General features: G+C 37.7%; 1 protein-coding gene across 2 annotated transcripts in view; it reads right to left on the bottom strand.

Annotated features, from left to right (window-relative positions):
* Positions 1-16,376, bottom strand: part of trabd2b (TraB domain containing 2B) — an 80,955-nt gene that overhangs the window by 19,652 nt on the left and 44,927 nt on the right. For both annotated transcript variants that reach the window (XM_051117222.1, XM_051117221.1), the window contains exons 3-4: positions 5,767-5,913; positions 2,438-2,612 (exon numbers count right to left, since the gene is read on the bottom strand). In XM_051117222.1, coding sequence (XP_050973179.1) covers positions 2,438-2,612; positions 5,767-5,913 — 322 coding nt within the window. The remainder of the gene's footprint in view (positions 1-2,437; positions 2,613-5,766; positions 5,914-16,376) is intronic.

Below are 16,376 nucleotides of genomic sequence, written 5' to 3'. Positions count from 1 at the left end.
AGAACAGGTGCGTACACGCACAACATTTCTATTCTCGTTCTAATGAATCCAGATTATTCTAAAACATATGGCCAGTGTTAGTTTTTAGCATAATACAGGACTATTTATCAGGGGCGTTTCTTCCGAAGAGGCAAGGAAGGCAGCGCCTCCTCAAAATATTCAATAAAAAAAAATTGCAAAACTAAACAAATCCAATATCACAAAATATAACATTAAAAAGTGTATAAATCATTCGCTTTTCTAAAGAAACATTGTCCAACAGCATCACCAGCAGGTAAAGTAACAACAGAAGTCTGTGTCACTTTTGCCTCCCCTGAGCCCATTAAGTTTTAACAGAACTCCTAAAGCATGCGGTGAGTTTGGGAGAGCGTAATTGAGAATGAATGAAAGTCACGTGATATGATTGGAAATGACTGGTTATGAACGGCTGTGATTGGTTCATGCGATAAATCCCGCCTCTTGTGTTTGTGCACGTTCCATGTTCACGAATCAGTCTGAATGAACAATATAATGGTGTTAATAGGAAGACTAATTTTAAAAAGTCAGTAAACAACTCACGCTTAGATATAACCACTTTGTTACATCAAAATAAGACTTAAAATGGCATGAAAACATGATCTGTTGTGGTTTTTAGCGAGTAATCAGCTTGGTGAAATTAAAGCAAATCTCAGTGTCTGTGACCAATATTTACCAAGCTTTAATGAGTGATGATTCGAAAAATTCAAACATATTTAAAAGTTAACTATTAAAAGAACAGCTGAATGTAAGTTCACAAATAAAATGTATTGTTTAAATTGTTGTTGCCTTGAGTTATTATTTTGGAATAAAGTATAATGGTTGTAAAAACTAACTTGATGAGATTCATACTTGGCTTTAATAAATAGAATATCGATTACACTGTTAAAATATATAATGTATGTATATATAAATAATATATATGTATAAATGTAAAATATGTATAATATATGTAAAAAATATATATATTTTTTATATCGTAAAAATATCGTTTTTCTGATAGTGTAAGTAATATTTGTTTAACCCCAAAATTTGACTGAGATATGAATTTACTTTGATTTATTAAAAAAAAAACTTCTGAAGACTTAGCCTCCTCATTTCAGAACACTACCAGTCAAAAGTTTTGAAAAGTAAAATTATTAATGTTTTTTAAAGAAGTCTCTTCTGCTTACCAAGCCTGTATTTATTTGATCTAAAGTACAAAAACATCTAATTACTAATTAGTGTATTTTTAAAATTATTTAATTTATTAATCAATTTATTGCTGTGATTTAAAAAAATTCAAGCTGAATTTTTAGCATCATTACTCCAGTCACATGATCCTTCAGAAATCATTCTAGTATTCTGATTTGCTGTGGAAAAAAAAAGCTTTTTTTATTATTATTATTATTATTATTATTATGTTGAAAACAGCTGAGTAGATTTTTTTTCAGGTTTCTTTGATGAATAGAAAGTTCAGAAAAATAGCAGTTCTGCATTTATCTTAAATAGAAATCTTTTGTAACATTATAAATGTCTTTATCATCACTTTTGATTATAAAAGTATTAATTTCTATGATTTCTTTCCCCAAAAAATAAATAAATAAATAATACTGACTCCAAGCTTTTGACACTAACACTGTATAATGTACAATGTTACAAAAGCTTTTTATTTCAGATAAATGCTGATCTTTGTTTTTTTTATATTCATAAAAATCCTGAAAAAAATGAATAATAATTATTATAAAATAATAATAATAATAATAATAATACAATGTTTTTTGAACAGCAAATAAGCATATTAGAATGATTTCTGAAGGATCATGTGACACTAAAGACTGGAGTAATGATGCTGAAAATTTAGGTTTGATCACAGGAATAAATTACATTTTAAGATATATTCAGATAGAAAGTTATTATAAATAGTATAAATATTTCTCAACGTTACTGTTTTTGCTTTGGATCAAATAAATGCAGTTTTGGTGAGCAAAAGAGAATTCTTTAAAAGCATTAGAAATGTTTAAAAACTTTTGTCTGGTAGTGTATTCATTCAACTTGTTTGATGAATGTTATATGACTGATCTAGTTACTGAACAGGAGATTTTGAATACATGTGGTTTGAAGTTTTTTCCTAAATGAACCCTATAAAACACTAAATAAATCTAATCTCAACCTAATGATTCATAATTTAATTAAATTAATGCTTTGTACTGTTTGTCACACACGCACACACACAGGTGCACACTGATCAGTAATGAAAGTGATGTGTTCTCAGTCGTGGGAAAAGTTCTTAGGACCATTTCGTTTTACTGCCATCTGGGGAAGTTTGTGTGTGCGTTTGTTTTGTATGTGGAGCTGGACCTATTCCTAGTCAGTGTCAGCTGACCTCATCTTCTTGTTACGAGTGTGTAAGTGTGTGATGGTTATAAGTTTTGTGACTCACCAGCTCCGAAAGCAAAAAAGAAGCTCTGGGTGGGGTTTCTCTGAAGCAGGGCGGAGACGCGGCGGGCCATTCGCTCGTTGCGTTTGTAAATGAGCTCCTGGCGCAGGTAACTGTCGATCTGCTGTGCCGTCAAGCGCTCGTGAGCTGGCAGGGAACTGTTGATGAAATGCGGAAGCTGAGACAGAATAAGAGAGAGAGAAGCGTTACTAAAGGCCTGGCTTGAATCTGAGTCTGTGAATGAGTGAGAAACTGGGCAGCTGAGACATTTATGCCACTTTGTGGAACGTGACAGCCACACAGGCAAAGACTGTTTTTACTATCTTGGACTCTGCATGAACTGATTGAACTGATGCAGGGTAAAGTGTATGGGAAGCTTTCTACAGCTGGATGGATCTGTCTACGCAGTCTGCTATGAATAAAGAGGGATGGACGTAATAGATGGAAGTAGAAAAGCTTAAAAAAGAAAGGGGAAAAGAAAGGCAAAGACAATGAAGATGACATTTTAAAGTCTCAGCTGCATATAAGAAATCACAATTTTGAGACAAAGAGGCGCAATTATAAGTCAAAAGTCAAAAATGTCATGCATAAAGTTGCAATTCTAAGATATATAGGTCCAGTCACCTTTTTATTTTTTTTTACTTGGGCTTCCATATGTTTGGAATCCATCTTTGGAATTGGAAAAGTGTGTATAGATCTTTGAAAGAGAGCAGGACATTAGGGGAATATATATGGTTATGGAGCTCAATTCTGGACCTTTCGCTCTAATTGATGGTCGGAAACACAGCGCTTCCCATGTCTTGACCGGCTATACATACACCAGAGATGGGGAGGGGGGTAATGGATAATGGTGCAAGGACGGAGGAAGCGAGAGAGACTTAAAAGGGAAACTGTGAGGTGGCCTCTTGTTAGAATCCAGAGCTCTGGAACGTGTAAATACTATGTATGTGTGTGTGTATTTATCCATACGCCCGGCTAATGAGAGAACGGTTTGGAAATGGAGAGGCAGAGGGGGTAAATATGGCTGTACACGTGTGTTTATCTGAGAGATTCCTGCGTGAGCTGTGCACTAAAGAACTGAAGTGCAGTGAAGCAGAAAGCCATACGTTTGGCTCCACTGTGTGTGTGAGTTTAGACACTGATAGATGAACTGCTGTACCCCTGTAAGCATCCAAACCACTTTTTACAGAAGGCTTTTCCCGTAATGCCACTCTCTCCCCCCAACACCCCCTCCTATAACACACAGTATAGAGAGCCTTCAGTGTGTTAAAGATTTGAATGAGGTCTGTACAGAAAGTGGAGTATGGATGATTAAAACTGAAATAAATACGGAATATGAAATAATTATACAATATTAGCACGGATACACATACTATTTTCGATCTGAGAGCACCTAGAAAATAGGTTTCGGTGCTCACACTGCACATAGTGTGATCAATTCAATATAACTATTAAAAAAAGAGTAAATAGTAAAAATATAACCTGATCTCATGACAAAAATGTACCTGTGGGAACTTTTTCACAAGATGCGAAATGCATACTAATAACTACATATCACTGCAGTTTCCAACAGAAATGAACACTAGAGGGGGTAAAACAGTGAGCATTGTAATCATGTTCGCACATAGTTATGATTACAGCTCAGCCGGCACAGAATTGGACTTGGAATGTGGAATCCTTGGGTACGAATCCCGTGAAAAACATGACTCACGATGAAAAAGCTGAAAGGTGAGAGATCTAAAAACAAGCTAAAACGGCATGCTTGCGTTTCTTTTACACTCTCGCCACAGGTTTGCTTTTGTTCATACGATCGAGTAGGTTTAGGTGTAGTGCAGACGGTACGTTATTTTAAAACGTCACAGAGGATTAGAGTTATAGCGTCACTCAATGGACATTTCAGAACTGCGGTGACATCTACAAAACCAACGTCACATAAAACGCATTAAACGAACACTCTTTTAGCGCCACTCAGTGAACATTTTACATCAGATGCGTTACGAAATGTATGGCGTATGTACATGACGTTATGTATTTCACGTCTTGCGAAAAAGTTCCCACACATATTTTTTCGTCATGAGATCAGGTTGTAAAAATTTATTTAAAGAGGTTATTTTTAAAATAAATTAATAAGTGTGATACCACTTATATTTAAAAAAAAAAACGTAGTAAATGGAAAGCAATTATTTTATAGTACACTTAAAAATAGTGTTAATATTTACATTTTTATTTTTTGATATTTTGTTTCTTTATTTGTTTGTTTATATGAATATTCAACATTTTCAAACATAAAATCAACAAACTTCTATTTTGTCGGATTTTATTTTGGCAGTGTTGCCAAATCTGCTGTTTTCCCATGGAATTGGGCTACTTTAACACTCTTGCCACGGGTTGAAGCGACGCCAATAACGTGATATTTAGCCACTGGAATGGGAATTTTACTCAAGGAACCCCTGACTGTTGACAGTCAATTAATCCACTCTTGACACAGGTTTGCTAGTTTAACCAATATTAGGAAAAGAGAGAGAACTTCTAGTGTTTTATCCATGTGCTTCTAAAGGAAATATCATCACACTGTGCAAACTATGCCAGAATGAGACAAACTATTCCTTTCTGAGGGTGGGTTTTCGAGTGGGTAACTTAGTTGACAACGGACACAAATAAAACAAGTTATATCACAACAATCTTGTACTATCACAACAATATCTAGATGGAGAGTATACAATATACACAGTAATATACCTTTTGTTTAGTAATGGTCTGCTCTAAAATAACTAATTAGCTAGATATTGATCTTGAGTAGAGCTAAACTCGCTTGCAAAGTCTGACACAATTCATTACCAGAAAAGAAAAAGAGGAAACTTGACATTTAATTGACTCGACTCACACTCAAGTCAAGTACTACATAATTTCCGAATGAAGTATAGAAGGAGAAACAGCGAGAGTACGAGGAAGACAGGCATAAACCAATGAAAGAGAGAACACAGATGCCTTATCAAACCGTAGAGCCATTAGCTGCCCTGCGTCTGACCTTTGCAGGAAATATGGAACAACACAAAGATATTTCCTCCCTTCCTCGTCTTACCGCTCCCTCACATTTTTCCCCAAATGTTCGTGCTCTCTCGCACTATGTGTGTGTGTGTGTGTGCCGTTGCTTTAATCTTTTAGCATGTTGCAGGGTGATGTAGGGAATTATAGGCCATCCATCAGAAGGAACCTGCTGCTGCTCAAACCTTAAGCTCATAATGACTCCAATACATCACATACCTCCACACACATACATTACTCACATGATGCATGGAACAGGACCAGGCTGTGTTATTGTGTGCGTATACCTGGGACGTGTCATGATTGAAGATGATGGAGTTGAGGTCTCCACAGTTGTAGTGTATGATGAGGTCCTCAGTAGTGAAGGCGTCCTGCAGAACGCCTGCACGCAAACTCTCATGCTGCAGTAGAGTCTGGTTTAGAGCAAACAACACCTGCAGACACACACACACGGAGAGAGGGTCAGTTTGTCATTTTGAACACATAAAATACACAAGTTTAGCCATTCTCACTCTTCCACACACAACATGATGTCACGTCGGACATAATGTGTTCATAAACACACTCGTCATTTATTCGCACACTATAAACATAGTCGTGTTGAACGTTTTTCCTTTTAAGGGCCTCCCAAATATTACGCCAGCGTACGGCCAGGTACAACTATGTTTTGTACGCCAGCCAGTTTGTAAAGAAACAGGTACGAGAGAGCGAGAGCAAGAGCGAGAGAGAAACAAAAAAGACAGGGAGTGCTCCTTTAAAACCAGCTCTATCTCCAGGGTCCAAGGGTCGTAAATTTACAGCCCCCATTAAAATAAAAAGTAAACCCTCTTTAGAGAGAATTTATGGTGTGCAACAGCCACAGACCACAGCGACACTGCAGCTGTCCCAAACTCCTGGGGTTAAACTTCACACTCCCGCCCACTCCGCTCTCACGCCACGCCTGACTGGCTGACTTGCTTGTCTCCGGCTGTCAATCAAAGTTAAGCGTTTTGACAGCAGAGCCTGTTGGAGATGGGAGGGGGGAGTTTCTTCTGTTATTTTGCATGGAAAGGTAGATTGAATTTCACGCAGTCGTGCATTCTGCTGGCTAACACGTTCGTCCCCGATCATGTGTGGTCAGTTGATTTGTGTACTTGATTACACCTCTCTATTCTGGCTGGGACCCGTCACGCTAATTGCCTTGGAGATTTACAGGGAGGGTGTGTTTGTGAGCGTGTGTGACAGAAATACAGTAATGAAAATCGTCTATGAAAGCAGTGATGCTGATTGATTTATATAATGGCTTAAAGGCTACAGAAGATTTAGTCCCTGCTTCATGCAGAAAGGTTGGAAATAAGAGTCTGTGCTGTGCTATTTGGCACTGGAAATGAAATACAGATTTCTGCTTTGCTCACTAGTCCGGTGTGCTTTGCCTACATTGTGAGCATCGCCAACAGCAAACTAAGATTAACATCACTTTACAGTGTGTTTAAAAATTTTAGAATAATAGCCTCCCCTGGAGTACAACTTTTTTTTCTCTCATCATGTCCTTTCTCCATAAATCTGTGGATTATGCTAGGACAAGTAAAAATACTATGGCCAAAAACTACATTTTATTTTATTTTTTTTATTTTATTTTATTAAAACATATCTGTCAACCTGTTATTTTATTTTATTTTATTTTGTTTTGTTTTATTAAAGCATATCTGTCAACCTGTTTTGTTTTGGTTTGTTTTGTTTTATTATTTTATTTTATTAAAACATCTGTCAACCTGTTTTGTTTTATTTTATTTTATTTTATTATTTTATTAAAACATATCTGTCAACTTTTTATTTTATTAAAACATATCTGTCAACCTGTTTTATTTTATTTTATTTTATTTTATTAAAACATATGTCAACCTGTTATTTTATTTTATTTTATTAAAGCATATCTGTCAACCCGTTTTGTTTTGTTTTATTATGTTATTTTATTAAAACATATCTGTCAACCTGTTTTTATTTTATTTGATTTTATTTGATTTTATTTGATTTTATTTGATTTTATTTGATTTTACTTTTGTCAACAGATATTTATGCACATATAATACATGGCAACATTTGTATGCCTCTTTTGGAGATTTTTTTTAAAACTTATGTGTACTGTGCATATTTTATATATACATATATATATATATACACATAATAAATATACACAGAACACACACATATTATGTAAACAACTTATTTTGAATGTGATTAATCGCGATTAATTGTTTGGTGGCACAAACTATTTTAGCATTTAATAATGTTTTAACTTGCTTTTATTTTATATTTTCAGTTTTCATTAACATTTGGGAGCATTTTAGTACTTTAGCTTATCTCAGTTAGTTGCAAAGTCAACATTTCCAATTGTATTTATACATTTGTTTTTATACAAGATTTTCATCTAATATTTTCATTTTACTTTATTGTAGCTGAATTGCAGAAAACTATTTATTTTTAGTTGTAGTAGCTTGCCCAGCACTACCCGAGCGTGATGTTAGTAGGGGTTTGGGGATACTTTTTAATCTATTAAACGCTTTTTAAACAACCTATTTTCAGCCTAGTGCTCTGCAGATCTTTGTCACGCTTCCAGTGCGGTAATCCCAAAATGGACCACGATCAAACCAGCACCAGATCAGCATGAATGCACTCCATCTATCGCACTTCACATCCAGCCAGCGCTCTGTGCTCTGAGCCGACCCCCTGCCGGCCTTGTAATCGCCAGCCATTTATTTCAATATTGCGTGTGTTGTTTTATTGTCTTCATTTTTTACGTTGCCATGTCATGTCGGGGTGTTGCCCTCCTGTGCAGATGTGCTCTGGCTCCGTGTGCCACGGTATGTACCCACACATGATCTTGAGCTTTATAGTGATGCCAGCTGCTACAGCGGCCATGGCACGCTCAGATTAGGAGACGGGTGTCTGACCCATCTGCCTCGCTTCTGTGCTGGTGCCAAAAAATGAGGAGTTTCCCTTAACCTTAAGCACATTCCATGTGAGAAATAGAGAGATGAAAGAACGACTGGGATGTGATAGATAGAGGGATTAAAGGATGGGACGGCAAGGACGAGAGCGAGCCAGGAAAGAGAATTGGATCATTCTGTGCTCCTTTGCCATTCACTTGATAGACAGAGTGTGAGAAAGCACAGACTTTAAGGCCTGTGTGTGTGTATTTGTGTGTGGGATGAAGGATGGCTAAAGTGTGTGAGAATGTTCCATTTGTTGAAGTGTGAACACCCTTTAGCATCCATTGTGCTAAGCAAAAGCATATTTCCACGGCGCTTTCTCTCTGGTAATGGAGATTTCACAGGGCGGTAGGTGTGCGATCTACCCAGAAGGACTCTTCTGTGTATTTCTTGAGAGGCTCCGTTTACATCTGGTATTAACATTCATTTTAGAGGTCAATTTAAATCAGGATGATGCCAAATACAAGTGTTAAAGGAAACATCAGATGCCCATTTTCCACAAGTTGGTTTGATTCTTCAAGGTCTTCATGAAATATCCGCAACACACTTCAGTTAAAATTCTTTGAAGGAGAAGTTCACTTCCAGAACAAACATTTACAGATAATTTACTCACTCCCTTGTCATCCAAGATGTTCATGTCTTTCTTTCTTCAGTCGTAAAGAAATTGTTTTTTGAGGCAAACATTTCAGGATTTTTCTCCATACAGTATCAGCTTATTAAGCTTAATATCCCTGTTTACTTGCACTTCAGTAACCTACCAACGCAAGTAATCTACGTTTACATGACTTTGTTAATAAGCCAGGTTATATTTCCATTTAGTGATGTCAAAATATAATCATTTGCATGTCTGACTCTGAGTATTCCATATGTTTGTCAGTTGTGATGTTAAAGCTTGCAGCATATCAGCACATCAGCATATCAGCACGAAACTTACAGCACATATTATCCTCTCATGCAGTTATAAATGCAACGTTTTAATTTCCTTCTTTCCACGTTTAATTTCCTCTTTCAACGTTTTATATTTCCTTCTTTCTTTACTGCAAAACTTTTGCTCTGTCTAGATGCGCTTAAATCTGCATCAACAATGCGTTCCTATCACACATGCGCACTTTAAAGGGGTCATCGGATGCTAAGTTCACTTTTTCATGTTGTTTGAACATTAATGTGTGTTGGCAGTGTATGTACAAATCTACCCTATAATGATAAAAATCCATGCAGTGGTTTTTAATTAATCTGTAAAAATAATATCCCCTTTTTTAAATCGAGCCATTCTCAGATGCCTGTCGTTGTGGCGTCACACCGACAGAGGCCGCTCCCGCGATAGTTGATTGACATGAGCTTCTTACCACAGATCAGCTGTAACAGTCCAACCTCTTTGTTTCGATGCCGGAGCAGGGATGTAAGTTAGACAAGAATATCTCTGAGCGATTGAGGTGTTGTGTCGCTGGATGTAATAATGAACATAGTGGTCGTCATTGACTCCTGACATCTGAGCCGCTGAAGATGCAGTGGATTACGTTTGTTTGTGAAGGGAATGCGCCTCCCGATCTACATATATCTGTCTATGTTCGTACAAATCATTCATGATCCAGCTTCACTTACAGCAGAAGTGAGTATAAGGATTTTTTATGAATCTTTGCGATCACCTTTCCTAATAAAGTGCTTGTTAGCAAGTTTAGCGGCTAAAGTAAACAGGCTCGTCTTTCCACAGAGAGAAGAGAGGGGCGGGGCGAGCAGAGCTCATTTGCATTTAAAGCAGCCTCGACCAGAATGAGATGATTTTTGCAGAGCTGATTTTGGCAAGGTAAAAAGGGTGTTGTTTTACACAACCATTGAGAATTTTTAACCAAAGTATATTATAGACTTTTCATTAAGACCCTAAAGAATCATATCAAAATTGTGGAAAATGGGCATCCGATGACCCCTTTAACAAGCTGACAGAAAGCAGGATATTGCATTTACATGCAGCGCCAAATCGGGGTAAGAGGCAAAAAACTACCTGTGTCGACTGGTTTACACTTACGCTGTTTATGACCTTACTCCGATAAAAGAATACAGGTTACCGCGTTAACATGACCACATGCGTTTTTAGCTTATTAAGCATAACCGGCTTAAGAACGTGCATGTAAACCATGGGTGTCAAACGCTGGTCCTGGAGGGCCACAGGCTTGTAGAGCTTAGATTTAACCCTAATAAAAAAACTCCTGATCCAACTAATCAAGTCCTTCAGGCTTAATTGAAAACTGCATAGTATGTGTGTTGGAGCAGGGTTGGAACAAAATTTCTGCAGGGCTGTGGCCCTCCAGGAACTGAGTTTGACACCCCTGATGTAAACACACTCAGTAGTGCCCATGAGTTGCAGTTCCAAAATGCAGTTTAAATGCCGCCTCAGAGGGCTCTAAACAATCCCAGCCGAGGAAGAAGTGTCTTATCTAGCGAAACAATTGGTTATTTTCTAAAAATGACAATTTATATACTTATCCACGAATGCTTGTCTTGTCTATAGCTCGAAAAACTCTCATCTCATTTTCTCCTCCAACTGCAAAATCGTCCTGCATCGCTGTTTTATCTTTTTTTCTAAAAGGTGTTTGACCCTCCTTGCATGTTCACTTTGTAAACACTGGGTCGGTACTTCTACAACACCCTTTTTACCTCATCAAAAACAGCTCTGTTCACAGCGACTCATTTCGGTGCATGTCTCTTTAAATGACAATGAGCTACTGCTCACCCCACCCCTCTCTTCCGTTATTTGTGTATTCGGTGGTGCATTACCATCCAAAACAAAACTAATCTGCTGCGTCCCAGTGACTCTGATGTCAGGAGAAAATGAAGACACTTATGTTCACTTTTACATCCAACTACAAAACACCTGTATTGCTTACGAGACGTTGTGGCTACGGCTGCTTGAGTGTGGAGAAAATGGCGGACAGTGTACAACTGGCTGAGGGTGAAAATATATGCTAATACGGGACAGTCCGTCAGCGGTTGTGGGCAGGGCTGGAGCAATATGATGTCATGGCTTTTTGGGTATTGAAAAAGTGTGAATTCAAGAGTGAATGGATTTTTATAATTTGTAGAGTGGTTCTGTCTACACACTGCTAAGACAGATTTATATGGAAACACCATGTAAAAGTGAATTTTGCATCCGATGCAATATATTTGGGAGAAACAGTAGTGACATTTTCCTCCTTTTTGTGATCGGATCCCCAGAGACGGATCTTAATACCAGGTGTAACCAGGGCCAAAGTCTCATGGTCTGATTAAACACAGAAACCCCTTTGCAAACAACAAAGTTTGGAGAACCCAGCCTGCTTCTGGAACGTCTAACCTTCACCCAAGCATTGCATTCCAAAATTTCATTAGCGGTTTGGAGAGAATAAATAGAGAGGGAGGGAAACACAAAAGAAGAGAATGTTAATTCCCATGTAATGTTCCCAAATGAGAGGAGGAAAAAGAAACATGCTTTTTCATTGACATGTGTGAGTATGGAAACAGTTGACTTGCTAATTCACAGACTTCAGCTGGTGCAGATCTTCTACCCAACTGATGTACAGCAGATGACATTATCACTCTCGCACCTTAATTTCTTTGTTTCTTTTTTCATTCAGCTCTCCAGCATTCACTCGATTTTTTTCATTGTTGTTTATGGAAAGTTCTGAGGTAGAGCAGAGGGATGGAGGGAGAGAGAGGATGGCAAAATAAATAATAGCTGGCTGCAAACGCATGTGCACCGCAGCTGGAAGTGATTTCGTCTCTTTTAGAGTGGTCAGAGGCATTATGGGAAAAGTCCAGATGGGCACAGGTGCAGTTGGTGGGCAGTGTGAGCCAAAATCAGCTCGGAGAATTCAAACGGAGAAGTAAAAACAGCAGTCAAGCACAGCTGACCACTTCAAAACAACATCCCGTGAATGACGCTTGCTCTTATTGGGCATTAATTAGAGGTTGTCTTCTCTTTCTTGCCATCTTTTTCTCTGCTCTTTGTTCTCACACTTGACTGCCCCCTACATGCCACGGAGATTTTGTGGATTAGCTTTGGATAACTCAAAACATAATACATGGCATAGGGTTTTTTTAGCTTCCAGCAATCTTTTAGCAGGACATGTTTTTCACAGCAGTGTTGGCCAGAATTCAGAATGAAAAAAAAAAGATTATTTTCATTCTTGAGCAAGAATTTAAATTAAAAAAAAAATAGTATATTATTAATAATAACTACCATCCACAATTATCACCACATTGTTTCAAGTCCATTAAAAATACACTTTTATATGAACTTATTTATTTATTTATTTTGTGCATTTATTTAATTTTAGTTGTATTACAAAAACTTACATATGAAATAAATTGGAATTAAAATTCACCTTCCAACGTAATTGCGGTTAAAGGGCATTCTTAATTCAATTTTGGATGACACTCAGTCCAAATTAGAGAGGGTGAGATACTGGAAATATTGAGGCATTTTAATATTGTTTGACATTTTTCTAAACCATTTTGTGTAAATTCTGCATTTTCTTCCTGCATTTGGATACATTACATCAGATGCAAAAGTGCATCAAAAAGTTATATGATATCCATCTTTAGCTGATTGAAAACTATTTTATTTGTGAGTATTTAGAGGTAAGCAGTTCATGCAGAACAGAGTAGACCATTTGCAGCATATGCTTGTGGAGCACTTTCTGGACCAAGGTTTCTTAGTTGCTTGCATACTAATTTTACATGCTTTCCTTGTCTCGTCTTTTCTTACTGCCAAGAGAAGTCTGGTAGCACATCGATGCACTTGGGTTTTCCTCTCCTTTCTGGTTTGCTAGACAAATCTCTTCATCTCTCTGTCTAATCTCTCCGTGCCGTCGTCTCCATCCTGTCAGCCTCTATGTCTTGAACCCGCTGTCAGCCCACAGTGACCATCTGTGTCTGTTTAATAAGATCATGGAGAGAGTTTCTCTTTTCCTGTCTCTTATTTTCTCTCACACACCCTCTCTCTCTTTTTGCACTTGTCCAAAAACAAACTCTGCCATTTGACTTGGCAGCGCCAGTAGAGGAGTCTTCAGGAATTCTTTCCCTTTAGACAAAAGAGCAGGAAAATAATCAGTTATTGCTCAGTGCTCTAACTACGTATGTGCTGTGAGGAGAAGAAAGTGGGAAATTACTAGACAGCATGAAGCGTACAGAAAAAATTAAAGGGTACACCACAGAGAAACGGGAGAATGCTCAGGCTGGTCTCTAGGAGCTGAGGGAAAGATGGAATGGAGGGATGAATAAACAGAGAGGGATAGGAGCATTGTTGGAAGGGGTCAGAGGTCAAATAAAACTCAGCCGTCTGAAAGCCCACCACTCTGAGCAAACATGCCAGTAGAGATGAGTTGAGCTGCATGGGGCTTCATGGCATTTATTAAACCCTGTGTGTGTGAGGAGGGTCAGGTTTTGCAGAGGGGTGATCTGTTAGGACAGGATTTGTTTTCTAAATGACGTTACAATTTTTAACTTACAACATCTGTGTTTTCATGTGATGAACAAGGCTGGGATCTATGTATCTCTGAATGTGGGTGTTATGGAAGGGTATGTGAGCCCTTTGAAATAAATAGAGATGTTTACAGGTATGACCGGTGATGCGAGGACCCTATTGGAATTGCTCAGATTCTTCTTCTTCTCCAAAATGAATCGCATTTTTGAGGGCCTAAACATGCTCAAAAACTAGTAAAATTTCCATGTGGTTTACGTCATGTCGAGAAGACGCTGTATCCTACGCTGTGAGAGTAAATTTGTTTTATATTCACTTCCAAAAGATGAATCTACAAAGAATCAGTGGTTAAGATTCATTTTTCAACAACACCTTAGCAGTACAGTTTTAGTCTTGTGTTGTGCTCCCGTCAATGACTGCTTTTCCATTCTCGGGGAGTACAATGTGGGATTCACCAAACGCTTGCTTTTAAAAGATGAATCAGTGCCCAGTTTATTTGGACCGGCTTGCTCGTCTAACCCTCTACCTGTAAGTATGATTAATAATTGATTATTATTAATATCATGTCTTGCTAACCGGCTAACTCACGCTTCTGTAGTTCTGTTGTTCAGCTGTGGGCCCACTGTAGTCGAAAAATTTGAGCTTGATGCAGCTTGACTGTCTGTCTGTTTCATTAGTTGAAGTCATGATAAAGGATGGCATACGACATTACACCGTGTAATGCATTATACAGTGTTAAAGTTTACAACATAGAGGTGTGCCCGGTTCGCAATTTGCAATTTGCGAGCACTTTCCACGGTAGTCCGTGCTAACTTGTTGATCAGTCACTTCAAACGTTTCATCGTTAGATTCTGGCTCGAATTAGTAAGGTAAAATCGATGCCATCTTTTCTATGTATTGACAAGTCTCCAGGGCTGTCATTCAGTTATGGCATATTATGGTTATATCCAATCTGCCCCAAACTTCACACATTCGATAAGAGTCCTGGCCTGACTTGAAGACATCTAAAGACATCTAATATCTAAGATGTTAAAGACATCTTAATATTTCTGTGGAAACTGGATAGTATGAATATATATATATAATTCTTTGATGAATTTAAAGTTCAAAATAGCATTTATTTGGAATCAAAATATTTTGGAACGTTACAAATTTTTAATTCATTTAAAGGGATAGCTCTCCTAAAATGAAAGTTCTGTTATTATTTTCTCACCTTCATGTTGTTCCAAACCACTAAGAACTTCATTCATCTTTGCAACACAAATTAAGATATTTTTGATTAAAATTCCAAGAGCGTTCTGACCCTGCATAGACAGCAACACAACGCAGTAAAATAGTGTATGTGACAGTGGTTTAACCGTAATATTATGAAGCTGTGCTAATACTTCTTGTTCGCAAATAAAACAAAAATAATGACTTGATTCAAACAATTACTTCTCTTCAATATCAGTCTTTGCCACTTGTACACGAGAGTACCACAATGTAGAACCAGGATGAGCAGAGGAAGGTGCACACTATAAAACTTCGTAAACATGTCTGAAGATTTCAGCAAAGATGACTTGCAATTTTTGCCTAGCCTTATTAATAACTAGAATATACAGATGATGAACTAAGAGAGATGGACATTCCACATCAGGATGCTGGTTTCTGCATCAGCAGCACCACATGCATGTGTCGTGGTACTCTCGTGAATGTGTGTCGAAGACTGACACGGAAAAGAAGAAATTGTTAAATAAAGTCGTTATTTTTGTTGCTATTTTTGTTATTCTATTGAATCACGTCAACAGGTCACGCGGAATGTAGGCGGAACTACAGACCCAGTGTTTACAAAGCGAATGCACAAAGACTAAGAAAGTGCAAGTAAAGGTACAACAAAGGTACAAAAAAGGTACTCTCAAGTTGTAGGAGAAAATAAGATGGAGTTTTTCGTCATACTCAGTACACAGACGATGAACTTACACGTGATTCGTAGTAGTGATGGGAAGTTCGGATCATTTTACTGACTCGGACCTCTGAGTCTCGTTCAGCAAAATGAACAAATCTTTTTGTGAATCATTTTGTTCATTTTAGCAAAAATTTTCAGTTGTTCGTTCATCATGTGACAGCCCCATAAGATGAACGAACGACTTGAAAAACCCAAAGACTCGAAACAGGTGAACTAATTCCAATACAGAACGTAATAGGATGTTGCGCATGCGAGACTGAACGAATCACTCCCCGAGACGACTCCTTCTTCCCGAGTCACATTGAAGATTCATTCAAAATTAAAGAATCGTTCAAGAACGACCCATCACTAACTCGTAGCATCGTGGACACGCAGCCCAGAGCCTGTGCTACACAAGCTTTTGTGCTTAAAAAGTATATCATTTTTATTTTTCGAAAAAAATGACAGATCATTTCACTAGATAAGACCCTTCTTCCTTGGCTGGGATCATTTATAGCCCTTTGAAGCTGCATTTAAACTACATCTTGG

This window comes from Labeo rohita, chromosome 8 (assembly GCF_022985175.1).
Source record: "Labeo rohita strain BAU-BD-2019 chromosome 8, IGBB_LRoh.1.0, whole genome shotgun sequence".
Lineage (NCBI taxonomy): Eukaryota > Metazoa > Chordata > Actinopteri > Cypriniformes > Cyprinidae > Labeo > Labeo rohita.
This window is presented reverse-complemented; position numbering and strand designations above follow the sequence as displayed.